The sequence below is a fragment of the Monodelphis domestica genome, chromosome 4 (assembly GCF_027887165.1).
Source record: "Monodelphis domestica isolate mMonDom1 chromosome 4, mMonDom1.pri, whole genome shotgun sequence".
Classification (NCBI taxonomy): Eukaryota; Metazoa; Chordata; class Mammalia; order Didelphimorphia; family Didelphidae; genus Monodelphis; species Monodelphis domestica.
In genome coordinates this window covers 7,098,417-7,110,783 of record NC_077230.1, presented here as the reverse complement: position 1 = coordinate 7,110,783, position 12,367 = coordinate 7,098,417, and the positions used below count along the sequence as shown (strand labels likewise).

At 37.1% G+C, this 12,367-nt stretch overlaps 1 protein-coding gene across 2 annotated transcripts in view; it reads right to left on the bottom strand.

Moving 5' to 3' along the window:
- MORC3 (MORC family CW-type zinc finger 3) overlaps positions 1 to 11,876 on the bottom strand; it is an 83,083-nt gene extending 71,207 nt beyond the window's left edge. The window contains exon 1 of one of the 2 annotated variants that reach the window (XM_056825992.1): positions 11,726 to 11,876. In XM_056825992.1, coding sequence (XP_056681970.1) covers positions 11,726 to 11,764 — 39 coding nt within the window. In that variant the 5' untranslated portion in view covers positions 11,765 to 11,876. The remainder of the gene's footprint in view (positions 1 to 11,725) is intronic. The other variant, XM_056825993.1, reaches the window with a different exon arrangement.
- Positions 11,877 to 12,367: the final 491 nt, after the last annotated feature.

Here is a 12,367-nt window from a genome sequence, read left to right as displayed (position 1 = left end):
CACATGAAAAAAGCAGCTTTCAGAATCTCCACAAACATTCTCCACTCACATAGCTCTCTCTTTCCTGCCACCTGCTGGGGCCAGCACAGGTACTGTACCCAATACTCTCATTCTCTTGTCTACCAAGAGGGGTTTTCAAAAGATTAATTCACCAGAAATTCTCCCAACTCACCAAGCAGCCTCTTTGGACAATCTTCCGTATTCAAGACTACCCAAAGAGTGAGTATGTTAGTCCTACTGCCTTTCCCAAAGCTCCTTGAGAAAATTCCATTCTGGCTTAAAGAAATCCAACCCACTCAACTCTCTCTTAAGCCATCTATCAACAACAATATTCTATTTCTTAATTAATTCTTAATTAACTAACAAATATTCTGCTACACTTGACCTCCAATGCCTAGCCCTTACCACTCTTCTGCCTTAAAACCCATACACAGTATTTATTCTAATGCGGAAGGTAAAGGTTTAAATACATACGCAGTATAAATTGTTCTCCTGGTTCTACTCTCATTTCACTCTGTAAACTGTTTCACAAAAATATTCCTAGATATCTCAAAAATCATCCCTTTCATCATATAAAACACAATAACATTCCATTACATTCATGTGACACATGTGCTCTTTGACAAATGTTCTCATCACTACTATATTTAAAGTGCGTGCCCATTCTCCCCAACCCCAGATACTGTGTGTGTAAATGAGGGAGATGTCCCAGACTTTGGTGAGACTGTTTTTGTGTTATGATATGTTTATTATCACTACATGCCCTTTGTACTACAATATAGTTCTACTATGTGCCCTTTCTGAAAGCTAAGTTTGGCTCTTAATCAATGGGAAGCCCAATTTGGGGAGGGAGGGAACCCTACCAACTTTGGGGGCTGACCAGCACAAATGGTAATTGGTGAAGTAACCCTAAGAAATGATTCAAGGTTTTATACACACTTCACTTTTCCATTCTTTGTATATGTCAAGTTAATGTTTTTAAAATTTGTAATTTTTTAACAAAGATCAGCCACCTTCCAAAAAGCCAAAACCCCAAAAGGCAAAAAAGCCTTCTAAAGGCTAAAGCCAAAAGCCCTCTCAGTAGCTCAAGTCCACCGTTGTATTCCAGCAACCAACCCCCAATGACCAACTTACACCCAGCAGTCAACATCCCCCAGCTGCCAGCCCTCACTGACAGCCCACTCAACTGACACGTGTCCAGCAGGGGGATCCCTGGCTCCTATTTCCTGTCACTATGGGCTACTTAATTCCTACACATCTCTATGGTAAGAGACCTCCAGGTCCCCTGTTAAATTAAAAAAGGAGTCGCAATCATGATATCTGACAAAGCCAAAGTAAAAAGAGATCTAGTTAAAAGAAATAGGGAAGGTAATTACAGCCTGATAAAAGGCAATATAGACAATGAGGAAATACAGTACTCAACATGTATGAACCAAATGGCATGGCATCCAAATTTCTAAAGGAGAAACTAGTGGAACTCAAGGATGAAATAGATAGAAAAACTATACTAGTTGGAGACCTGAACATTTCTCTATCAGAACTAGATAAATCAAACCAAAAAATAAATAAGAAAGGGGTAAGAGAAGTGAATGAAATCTTAGAAAAATTAGAGTTAGCAGGTATGTGGAGAAAAATAAATAGGGACAAAAAGGAATATACCTTCCTTTCAGCAGCACATGGCACATTCAACAAAGATTGACCATGTACTTTGTCATAAAAACATGGTAAACAAGTGCAAATAGGCAGAAATAATAAATGCAACCTTTTCAGATCACAATGCAATGAAAATAATAATTATTAAGGGTACATGGAGAGGCAAATTAAAAATTAATTGGAAGGGGGCACCTGGGTAGCTCAGTGGATTGAGAGCCAGGCCTAGAGATGGGAGGTCATAGGTTCAAATCTGGCCTCAGACACTTCCCAGTTGTGTGACCCTGGGCAAGTCACTTGACCCCCATTGCCTAGTCCTTACCACTCTTCTGCCTTGGAGCCAATACACAGTATTGACTCCAAGACAGAAGGTAAGGGTTTAAAAAAAAATTTAATTGGAAATTAAATAATGATTCTCCAAAATCATTTAAAGAACAAATCATAGAAACAATTAATAATTTTATTGAAGAAAATGATGAGATATCCTTTCAAAATCTATGGGATATAGACAAAGCATTACTCGGGGGAAATTTCTATCCTTGAGGTCATATATTAACAAATTAGAGAGGGCAGAGGGCAATGAATTGGGCATGCAAATTAAAAAACTAGAAAGTGAACAAATTATAAATCCTCAGATGAAATCTAAATTAAAGATCCTAAAAATTAAAGGAAAAATTAATAAATTTGAAAGTCAAAGAACTATTGATTTAATAAATAAAACTAGAAGCTGGTACTTTGAAAAAAAACAAATAAAATAGACAAACTACTGGTCAATCTAATTTAAAAAAGGAAAGAAGAAAACCAAACTGACAATATCCAAGGTGAAAAGGGAGGCGTCACCTCTAGTGAAGAGGAAATTAAGGCAATCATTAAAAATTATTTTGCCCAATTATATGGCAATGAATATGGCAATCTAGGTGATATGGATGAATATTTACATAAATATATATGTAAATTGCCTAGATTAACAGAAGAAGAAATAGAATATCTAAATAACACCATATCAGAGAAAGAAATTGAACAAGTGATTAAAGCATTCCCTAAGAAAAAATCCCCAGGACCACAAGAATTCACAAATGAATTCTATCAAACATTCAAAGGACAACTAATTCCAATATTATATAAATTATTTGACAGAATAAGCAAAGAAGGTGTTCTACCCAATTCCTTTTATGACACAAATATGGTATTGATTCCAAAGTCAGGTAGATCAAAAACAGAGAAAGAAAACTACAGACCAATCTCCTTAATGAATATAGAGGCAAAAATCTTAAATAGGATACTAGCAAAAAGACTCCAGTAAGTGATCACAAGGATTATTCACTATGACCAGGTAGGATTTATACCAGGAATGCAAGGATGGTTCAATATTAGGAAAACCATCCACATAATTGACCATATTAAAAAGCAAACCAACAAAAATCACATGATTATCTCAATAGATGCAGAAAAAAAAAACTTTGACAAAATACGACACCCATTCCTATTGAAAACACTAGAAAGCATAGGAATAGAAGGGCCTTTCCTAAAAATAATAAACAGTGTATATCTAAAGCCATCAGCAAACATCATCTGCAATGGGAATAAACTATAAGCCTTTCCAATAAGGTCAGGAGTGAAACAAGGATGCCCATTATCACCTCTATTATTTAACATTGTACTAGAAACACTAGCTGTAGCAATTACAGAAGAAAAAGAAAGTGAAGGTATTAAAATAGGCAATGAGGAGACCAAGCTATCACTCTTTGCAGATGGTCTACTTAAAGAATCCTAAAGAATCAACTAAAAAGCTAGTGGGAATAATCAACAACTTTAGCAAAGTTGCAGGATACAAAATAAACCCACAAAAGTCATCAGTATTTCTACATATTTCCAACACATCTCAGCAACATAAATTAGAAAGAGAAATTCCATTCAAAATCAACCCTAGACAATATAAAATACTTAGGAATCTATCTGCTGAGACAAACACAGGAACTATATAAACACAACTACAAAACACTCTCCACACAATTAAAACTAGATCTAAAACAATTGGAAAAACACCGATTGCTCATGAGTAGGATGAGCTAACATAATAAAAATGACAATCCTACCCAAATTAATTTACTTACTTAGTGCCATACCCATTGAACTACCAAAAGCTTTTTTACTGAATTAGAAAAAAAATCCATAACAAAGTTCATTTGGAAGAACAAAAGATCAAGATCTAGGGAAATCATGAAAAAAAATGCAAAGGAAGGTGGCCCTTGCAGTCCCAGATCTCAAACTATACTTTAAAGCAGTGTTCATCAAAACAATTTGGTATTGGCTAAGAGACAGAAAGGAGGATCAGTGGTATAGACTTGGGGTAAGTGACCTCAGCAAGACAGTCCTCAGCATGACAAGCCCAAAGATTCCAGCTTTTGGGACCAAAATCCACTATTTGATAAAAACTGCTGGGAAAATTGGAAGACAGTATGGGAGAGATTAGGTTTGGATCAACATCTCACACCCTACACCAAGAAAAACTCAGAATGGGTGAATGACTTGAATATAAAGAAGGAAACTATAAGCAAATTTAGGTGAACACAGAATAGTATACATGTCAGATCTTTGGGAAAGGAAAGACTTTAAAACCAAGCAAGAGCTAGAAAAAAAAAATCACAAAATGTAAAATCAATAATTTTGATTACATCAAATTAAAAAGGTTTTGTACAAACAAAACCAATGCAACCAAAATTAGAAGGGAAGCAACCAATTGGGAAACAATCTTCATAACAAAAACCTCTGATTAAGATCTAATTACTCAAATTTATAAAGAGCTAAATCAATTGTACAAAAAAATCAAGCCATTCTCCAATTGATAAATGAGCAAGGAACATGAATAGGCAATTTTCAGACAAATAAATCAAAACTATTAATAAGCACATGAAAAAGTGTTCTAAATCTCTTATAATCAAGAGAGATGCAAATAAAAACAACACTGAGGTACCACCTCACACCCAGCAGATTGGCTAACATGACAGCAAAGAAAAGTAATGAATGCTAGAGGGGATGTGGCAAAGTTAGGACATTAATACATTGTTGGTGGAGTTATGAATTGATCCAACCATTCTGGAGGGTAATTTGGAACTATGCCCAAAGGCACTAAAAAACTGTCTACCCTTTGATTCAGCCATAGCACTGCTGGGTTTGTACTCCAAAGAGATAATAAGGAAAAAGACTTGTACAAGAATATTCATAGCAGTGCTTTATGTGGTGGCAAAAAAATTGGAAAATGAGGGGATGCTCTCCAGTTGGGGAATTGCTGAACAAATTGTGGTATGTTGGTGATGGAATACTATTGAGCTCAAAGAAATAACGAACTGGAGGAATTCCATGTGAACTGAAATGACCTCCAGGAACTGATGCAGAGAACATTATACACAGAGACTGATACACTGTGGTTCAATGGAATTTAATGGACTTCTCCATTAGTGGCAATGCAGTGACTCAGAACAACTCAGAGGGATTTATGAGAAGGAACACCATCCACATACAGAGGAACAACTGTGGAAGCAGAAACACAGAAGAAAAACAACTACTTGATTACATGGATTGAAGAGATATGGCTGGGGATGATCTAAATGATCATCCTAGGGCAAACATCAACAACATGAAAATAGGTTTTGATCAAGGACACATGTAAAACCCATGCAATTTTGTGTTGACTATGGGAAGAGGTAGGGGGAAGAGAGGGAAAGGATATAAACAAGGAATAATGTTCTAAATTGACTAATTAAATAAAATTTTCAAAAAAAAAATCTTTTGTACAAAAAATAACAAAGATTAGAAGGAAAACTGGGGGGGGGGGATTCATAACAGATGTCTCTGACAAAGGTCTAATTTCTCAAATTTATAGAGAACTAAATCAAATTTATAAGAATATAAGCCATTCCCAAATTGACAAATGGTCAAAGGATATGAACAAGCAATTTTCAGATGAAGAATTTAAAGCTATCAATAATCATGAGAAAATGTTCCACAACTCTTGATTAGAGAAACAAAAATTAAAACAATGCTTATCAAATTGGCCAATATGGCAGTAAAGGAAAATGGTAAATGTTGGAGGGGACATGGAAAAATTGGGACACTAATGCATTGTTGATGGGAGTTGTGAAGTGATTCATCCATTCAGGAGGACAATTTGAAACTATGCCCAAAGGGCTAAAAAAAACTACACATCTCTTGATCTGGTAATACCACTATTGGGTCTGTATTCCAAAGAGATAATTAAAAAAGGGAAAGGAATTACTTGAACAAAAATATTTATAGTTGCTCTTTGTGGTAGCAAACAATTGAAAAATGAGGGGATGTCCATCAATTGGAGAATGGCTGAACAAATTGTGGTACATGTTGGTGATGGAATACTATTATGCTATAAGAAATGATAAAGCAAGATAACTTCAGAAAAAGCTGGAAAGATCTGCAGGAACTAACGCAGAGTGAAATAAGCAGAACTGAGAGAGCATAATACACAATAAGAGCAATATTGTAGGATGATTATCTGTGAAAATCTGCTACTCTCAGAAAAGCAATGATCTGAGACAATTTTGAAAGAATTATAATGGGAAAGAAACGCTATCCATAACCAGAGAAAGAATTATTAGAGTTGTCTTTCATGTCAGTGCATTTATGGTTTTATTTGGGGTTTTGCTTATGTATGAGTGTGCTCTTACAACAATGACCAACCAATATGGAAGTGTTTTGAATGACAATAAAAATTTTCTTTAAAAGAATAAATGTGAACTATAATTTTATATAGTTGCTTTAAGTTCCCATATTATTTCTAATAGCTTTGGTCTTGTGTAGCACTATTGATGATGGACTTGTACTAAAGTTTCCTTTTTGTGCTTCCAAAAATCTTTATTGGTTAGTCTATCAGTTATATCTGACACTTCCTGACTGGGTTTTTTTTGGCAAAAATACTGAAGTGGTGTGCCATTTTCTTCTCAGTTCCTTTTACAAATGAGCTGAGGCAAGGAGGATTAAATGACTGATTGGCCCAGCATCACAGAGCTAGTAATCATTTGAGACCGCATTTGAACAAGTCTTCCTGACTCCAGTGCCAGCACTCTACCCTGTGCACCACACGTAGTTGCTTATATCTTACTTTCTTCCAAAACAAGGTACTGTGAATAGCCTTCAAATTACTCATCATCTGCTGTCTATTCATGCTTTTAAAAAACAATTTTTAAAAAGTCTTCATGAAGCATACTTCCTTTAAGGAGTTGTTGGGTTTTTTTTTTCCCCCTTAGATCAGCAGAGAGTCTATAGTGCCAACTTTAGTACTTGGTGGTACTTGAATAGAAACTAAGGAAAAAAAGGTTTGAATTTACAAAGAAATCAATTTATGAGTTAGACTAGCAACTGCCAATCAATCAGGTCTAAGACTTCCTCAGTAGGGACAAGTACACTGTTTGAAAGTTAAAAAAGGCTTTCTTATAGGCAATAATAAAGAATTATGGGGTGTATGGATGTTCAAGGAGACCTAACACCACTACAGTGAGGGCTTGCTGAGCCCTTTTCAGGGCTACTCCGCCATCTTTGGTGTCCACCTATCACTCAACTCTAACCTATAGCCCAAAGAAGAAGCTGTGACATGCACACATCTCGGCATCTCAGTAGATGGGCTAAAGCAGAGTGAGGGCAACTGATAAGGCCATAAACCTGGTGGAGAATTAGGAAGATGTGTACCACAAGCATTGGAGACTTCTTCCAAAAGAAGGGGTAGATGCCATGAAGGCAGCTGAAGCAAATACAGTGCCCAGCGCATCAAAGATGCCACGGTCCTGCATCCCAGGAATTACCAGTCATTTTGATTCTTGTCTTGCCAATGGACTATGACGACTCTGGAAGAGAATGAGGCTGGCAATTTTGTGTAATTTTGCCTCACCTAAATCCAACTCACCCAAAAATCAAGATACCACCCTGTGGGATGACTGACTTGCCAGAGGTTGAATAGATAATGAACTTCTCAGGGAAGCAAAATGGTGCCTTGGATAGTGCTGGGCCTGGGGTCAGGAAGATTCATCTTCCTAAGTTCAAATCTATCCTCAGAACTTGCTGGCTGTATGATGCTAGGCAGATGTCTTGGCCTTGTTTGCCTCAATTTCCTCAGCTCTGGGATGAACTGAAGATGGAAATGGCAAGCCAATCCAGTGTCTCTGTCAGGAGAGCCCTGAAGGGAGGTCTTGAATGTCATCACAGGGTTTGGACACAACTGAAACAATTGAACAATTTTAGTTGAGAATTCTCAAATCAGTTCCCTGACATTCCTTACTGTATTTTAAGCTCCAGAAGGGGGAAAAAATAGCAATTATTCATTGTTATATTGGGTTAAGAGTTAAAAAAAAAAATCACCCAGTGATGTTTTGGTCCTTTTTTAAAACAAAGGACAAACAATGAAGAACCAATCAACTAATACAATCTTGAGCAGCATGTGGGTTCTCTCTGAATGGCCAAAATTTTACAAATTTTCTGGCTAATTCAAGAATGTCCTGGTACATTTTGTGGTTATTACAAAAACATACTTTTATGCTGAACTGGGTTGCAAGCAGTAATGCACCTACATTTGCTTCCCTTTTTTAATGGGCAGTCTCCTTATTCACTTACTTGTGTTTGATATGAAATTTTGTTCAATGATGTGGATGTTTTTGATGTGGATATTTTTGGTTGCTGAATAACGGAACCTCTAAGTGAAACATAATGGCAAAAGCAAATAGTCACAATAAACCATATATACAAGGGGAAGAAAAATTTGCCACACAAATATTGGAAGTGCTGTTTCTATGTGCCAGTCTTCTTTCAATGACAAGAATATTTTGCAAGGGAGTAACTAATTGAAATTTAGCTTTAAAAGTTCAAATTTGATAGCTAAAGTGGGAGTGGGATAGGGAAGTCTAGGATTTGAACAAGGTCTTGAAGCATAAGTAAGATTATATAGATTTTTTTTTAAAGGTGGTATCCCAGACAGTCATGACATCTCACATAGGTAACAACTCCCTTTTCTAATCCATCCTTCACATTATCCTAATGTCAAAGATTAGTTCTCTGTTCAAAAATTGTCAGTGGCTCTACCCACTTCGTGGGATTAGTCTGAGGATCAAATGAAATAATATATGTGAAGCACAAAATAAAATGTAATGAATGATGAGGGAAGGGGAAAAAAGAGCATTAAGAAAACCTTAAAAACACAACTCAGAAAAGAGCAACAGTTCAGAAAAAGACACAAACAAGGCAATTTTGTTACTTTGTTAAGTTTAATATACACTTCATAAAAAAATAGATTCTATGTAAAAGAATTCACTGCTATATCCTACTTTTTCTGTGCTTTAGTAAATGATTCATATGAAAAATTTTTTTTATTTAAAAATGAAATATAAACCAGGACAGAAATAATGTGAGGCAGTATTAAGAGTGTTGCTAAACTTGTGGGCAGAGTAGGGATTCAAACTACAATCCTTATATCAAATGGTAACATATGTATAACACAGTGGAACTGCTTCTCAGTTCCGGGAAGGGGGAAGGAAAGAGAGAGAGAGAAAATGAACCATGTCACTATGGAAAAATATTGTTTAAATTAAAAAAAAATCAAACTACAATCCTTAAATTCCAAATCTAGCATACTTTTCCATTGTGCCATATTACTTCTCTCAAAGAATGGTCTATGTATACATATATGATTCAATCCATGAAAGGTCTCCTGGAATGCTTAAATCTATAACAAATCCAAGCTTAACAGTGATTGATTAATTCCATCATCAATAACTTTCTGAATACCTTAAAGAGAGAAGGCAATCTTTTAAATCAACTGACACATGGGATGTGACTTGGTTGGACCCAGGGACCTTGTAAAATAGACCCTGTAGATCTGAACAGTGCCTTTAACAAATAAAATAAATACCTTTCTGAGGATGAGCAGAACTAGACTACAACACAGAATTGGATCTTTTTATGCACAATTACTTCAAATAATATCAAAGCACCTACTACCACAGCCTTTGAGCAGATCTATTTGTCATAATCAATTATATTTATTAGTCAATAAAAGCAGTAATACATAATCCTTACAAAAAAGCTCAATAGCCACAGTTTTACTTATTACCTGGGAAGTATCTTGAAATTTCTATTAACTGTAAACTTTTTTAAATCAAGTTTAAAAATCAGATCTTCTATCAGAGAATAGTAGTAAGGAAAGATTTCAAGGCATGAAAAAAATATATATGTGTGTGTGTATATACACACACACACATATATATATATGTAGGTCTTTGTAGTAAAGGAGGAAAAAGGATATTTTTTATTTTATTTATTTATTTATTTATTTTATGTGTAGCTTGAAGCAGTTATCGCCAACCTGCATTCAAATCCAACATCAGTGTGAACTTGGGAAAGTTAACAACTGTTAACTGTTAAATAGGGATGGTAATACTAGCACCCAACTCCCAGGGTGGATGTATCAAATAACTTAATATGTGTAAAATGCAGGTACACATAATAGAAGCAGCTGAAATTTATAAATGTTTTTAGATTTAGGAAGTGCTTTGAATTCCAGTCAAATTCAAACTTGAAAACAATTGTATGTCAACAAGCCCCTACATGTGTCAGGTTTTGTGTCCTGGAGATACAAAGATAGATTTAAAAAAAAATTTAATCCATCACTGCTTTCTAGGATCTCAAGGCAATAAGGGGGGCAACAAGTAGGCAACTATGTACAAAATATATTTTCATCAACTGATGAAAATCTCCAAGAGAAAGCATTGGCATTATGAAGGACCAGGAAAAGCTTCTGGCAAAAAACATAGTATTTTAGCTGATACTGAAAGTCAGGAGGTGGAAGAGAGAACCAAGAGACTGGCCCTGAAATTGCCTAGTGTCAGGAGATGGGAATGTTGTTAGTGGAATATCAAGGCCAGTATCACAAGACTAAAAGATTTGGGAAGGTGGTGGTAGGCGAGTAAGAACCCTGAAAAGGTAAGATGAGGCCAAGTTATATAGAGCTTTAAAGACAAAACAGAAGATTTCTTATTTGATCCTGGGGGGGTGGGGAGGTGTCATAGAAAGCTACTACAATTTCTTTCATTGAAGGTTTATGACTGACTGATTTTGGGGAAACAAGTGAAAATAACTCACTAGAAAAAGTCATCTTGGAAATAGTTTAGCTAGAGATAATATCAAATTTCATTATGCTAAATGCGGCGTCTCGTCACCTAGCTTTTTATACCCAAAACTCAACTTGATTTATAGCTAGCTCCATAGCCCAGGTTCAAGTTAACTTGAAACACTTTCTTCCTCCCACCATCTTCTCAAGACATAAACAGGAAGACTATTTGATTTGACCAGTGCACTTATTTTGGCTTTCACTGGGCTTTTTTAATTAGATAATATGAATTCGAATTAAGGAACTCTAAAGTCAGAGGTTCTAAGGAAACTTAGCTCACAGGCCTCTTATTAAAAGCGATTAGTTGATGTTTCTTGACTTAAAGGCCTTCTCTTGTAGGGGTCTCAAGGCGGAAAAAAAAAAGAACTATGTTGACTTATCGCCCATGCTTACCTAGTACCACCACCCCCACCCCCCAAAAAAACAGACCAGACCGAGGGGAGGAGTCGGCGCCCCGCCCTCCACCAGCAGGCATCAACCATGGCACCCGGAGGAAGGGAAATAGAAATTAGTCCGTGGCGCGGCGCCCCGCCCCTCCCCAAGCCAGACCCACTAGCAGCCCGAGAAAAGGAAACAGAAACTAGTCCGCGGAGCCCCGCCCTCAGGTGGCCCCATAAGCCAAGTATCCCAGACCACATCTAGGCAGCTTTGCCTGCCTTCCTTCCCTGGGGCACCCAAACAGTTATAGCAAGTCTACGTTACTCCCGAGAGGCGGATGCGTACGTTCTCCCCTCCAGTACACACGTCCCCCAACAAACCGCCAGCCTCACACCCACCCTGGCGAAGGTTTTCACCAGTGTTCCTGACGGACTCGCAACCAAGGCGGAGCAACAAGTCACCACTAGCCCCCCCTTTTCCCCTCGCCTCCCCCATGCTGCCGTGATAGCTCACCGCGCTGAGCCGAATCCCGCTCTGTGTTTGTGCCGCCATCTTGGGTCAGCTACAAAGCCAAGAACAGCCACCAGGGCAACCCGACTAGCAGTCAACAGCTACACTTCCCCACCTACTTCCGGAGGAAGCGATTGGCTAAGACGTGACTCCTCCCACCCACTTCTCGTGACCACGCTTATAGAATGCTTTCAGGACAGGTTAAAAGAAAGGAAAGGGCAAGAAAGTGGGTGGGGCAGCGCATGCGCAATATGTAGTCAGTTTTTTTCCCCCAATGTACTTCTTAACACTTTCATGTCTTTAAGCTAGGTAAGTCAAGTCTTTAAAAGACCCTGGACTTTTCATGCTAAGAATCAGAGGTACACGATTTAGACTTTTGCTTTCTAGCCTATCCAACTCTATTAAGCAAACTTTTATAGCCTGATTCTACAAACTAACTAGAAAAGGCTTTTTTATTTAAGCCTGAAAATAATTTTTTTAAATCCTTTTAAAACATATTAATGTAAATCTTTGTTGCCTTACAATATAATTGCATTTAAATTTGAAATATGTTATTGTTTTGTCTTGTCTTAACTCTTCATGCTCCCATCTGGGGTTTTCTGGGCAAAGATGCTGGAGTAGTTTGCCATGTCCTTCTCCGGTTCA